General features: G+C 37.7%; 1 protein-coding gene across 1 annotated transcript in view; it reads left to right on the top strand.

The window, feature by feature from the left end:
• Positions 1–583: 583 nt before the first annotated feature.
• The window catches only part of LOC102197057 (protocadherin beta-1-like), a 2,349-nt gene continuing 1,114 nt past the window's right edge, over positions 584–1,818 (top strand). Inside the window, exon 1 of the mRNA XM_005723238.2 lies at positions 584–1,800. Coding sequence (XP_005723295.2) covers positions 612–1,800 — 1,189 coding nt within the window. The 5' untranslated portion in view covers positions 584–611. The remainder of the gene's footprint in view (positions 1,801–1,818) is intronic.

Below are 1,818 nucleotides of genomic sequence, written 5' to 3'. Positions count from 1 at the left end.
CATTTGAAATTGTACATCACTATTTCAAAATATCTTGTTTCAATTATAATCTGATCGTTTATTACTGATTTCAGCACCACGGACAGAGACAGCATTTGTCCCTCCTCGCATTTCTCTTTAAAATAGATTTAATACTTGCTCCATCTTTTGTCCCTTTGTTTGTTACATATATCAAAAGATGTTTTCTATATATTTGTTTGAGTTTTTTAGTTCGTCAGTGCAGGCCTCTAGATATTTAGCTTCTAAGGTGTTTTTTCATAACATTTTTATGAAATATATTAAGTTAAATAATTTTATTGTTCTTGTAGTTCTGCTCTATGGACTCAATGGGCCGCTGTTGGTCAACGTGTTGCAATCCTGTAGATAGGATTTGAAGCAGATCCTCCCATTTCATGTCCGTATTTTAGAGAAAGGAAGGGAGACAAAGCACTGTTCACTGACCGGGAATCTTTTAGATGGATACAGTGATCTGATGGACTATTATTTCACGGTTTGGGAGAGATATATGTGTTCCTTTATCTATATCTTTTCGTGTGGAAACATTATTTTTTTTGTCGTGATTCCCTTTGCAAAAGATGTTCTGTGGTGCAGCGTATATTTTGAACAGAACAATGAGACGGCAAGTACTGTTTTTTATCTCGATCTTCTATATAGGTTATGTTGTCGGTCAAGTGAGCTACTCTATTCCGGAGGAAATGCCAAAGGGGTCTGTTGTCGGAAATATAGCTCGAGATTTGGGCATAGATGTGAGGAGACTAAAGTCAGGTAAATCTCGTATATTTACGAGCGACAGCGCAGAATACATCGAGCTGAGTAGGGAGAGAGGAGTCCTCCTCCTCAAAGAGAGAATCGACAGAGAGTCACTCTGCAGACAGACGACGCCTTGTGCTTTGCATTTGCAGATTATTTTAGAAAACCCAATGGAGCTTTTTCGAATAACGGTCGAAATCACTGATATAAACGATAACAGTCCAAGTTTTAAAAACGATGAGAAACGTTTTGAAATAAGCGAATCCGCAGTTACAGGATCGAAATTCGTGTTAGAAAGAGCGGTCGATGCAGATATTGGAATAAATGGCCTGAAAAATTATAGCCTGAGACCTACGGATAACTTTGTTCTGAAAATCGAAAATCAGGCTGATGGACAGAAAAAGGTTGAAATGGTTTTACAAAAGCCACTAGATCGAGAAAAGGAGGAACAAATATCATTGTTGTTAAACGCCGTAGACGGAGGGGATCCTCAAATGTCGGGTACGGTGAAGATTTATGTGACCGTACTCGATGTGAATGACAACGCTCCGGTTTTCACGAAGTCGGTTTACAAGGCGACTATAGCCGAAAACTCTCAGAAAGGAACAACAGTGACAACAGTGAGCGCTTCTGATGCAGATAAAGGGACAAATGGGGATGTTTCTTATTTAGTATCAGCTACAATGGATAGTGTATCTGACATATTTACAGTAAATCAAAATGGTGAAGTAATATTAGTTGGTGAAGTTGACTTTGAAAAAGCCAAGTATTACCAAATTGATATTGAGGCCAAAGACAGTGGTGGTCTTTCTGATTCCAGTAAGGTTATAGTTGATGTTATTGACATTAATGATAATGAGCCTGTAATCAGTATACTTTCGAAATCAGATTCTATTCCTGAAAACTCTCCCCATAATACAGTTATAGTTATGTTCAGTGTCTATGACTCAGATTCAAGTAATAATGGTCAGGTAAACTGCAGATTAAATAGTAACATACCATTTACTATTACAGCTGCCTCAAATGATTTCTACAGTTTAGTAACAGACAGTGATTTAGACAGAGAGA

This window comes from Pundamilia nyererei, unplaced genomic scaffold (assembly GCF_000239375.1).
Source record: "Pundamilia nyererei isolate P.nyererei 1_Seehausen unplaced genomic scaffold, PunNye1.0 scaffold00008, whole genome shotgun sequence".
In the NCBI taxonomy this organism is placed as follows: domain Eukaryota; kingdom Metazoa; phylum Chordata; class Actinopteri; order Cichliformes; family Cichlidae; genus Pundamilia; species Pundamilia nyererei.
The sequence above is the reverse complement of the archived record's forward strand: the minus strand, read 5'-3'. Positions and strand labels throughout refer to the sequence as shown.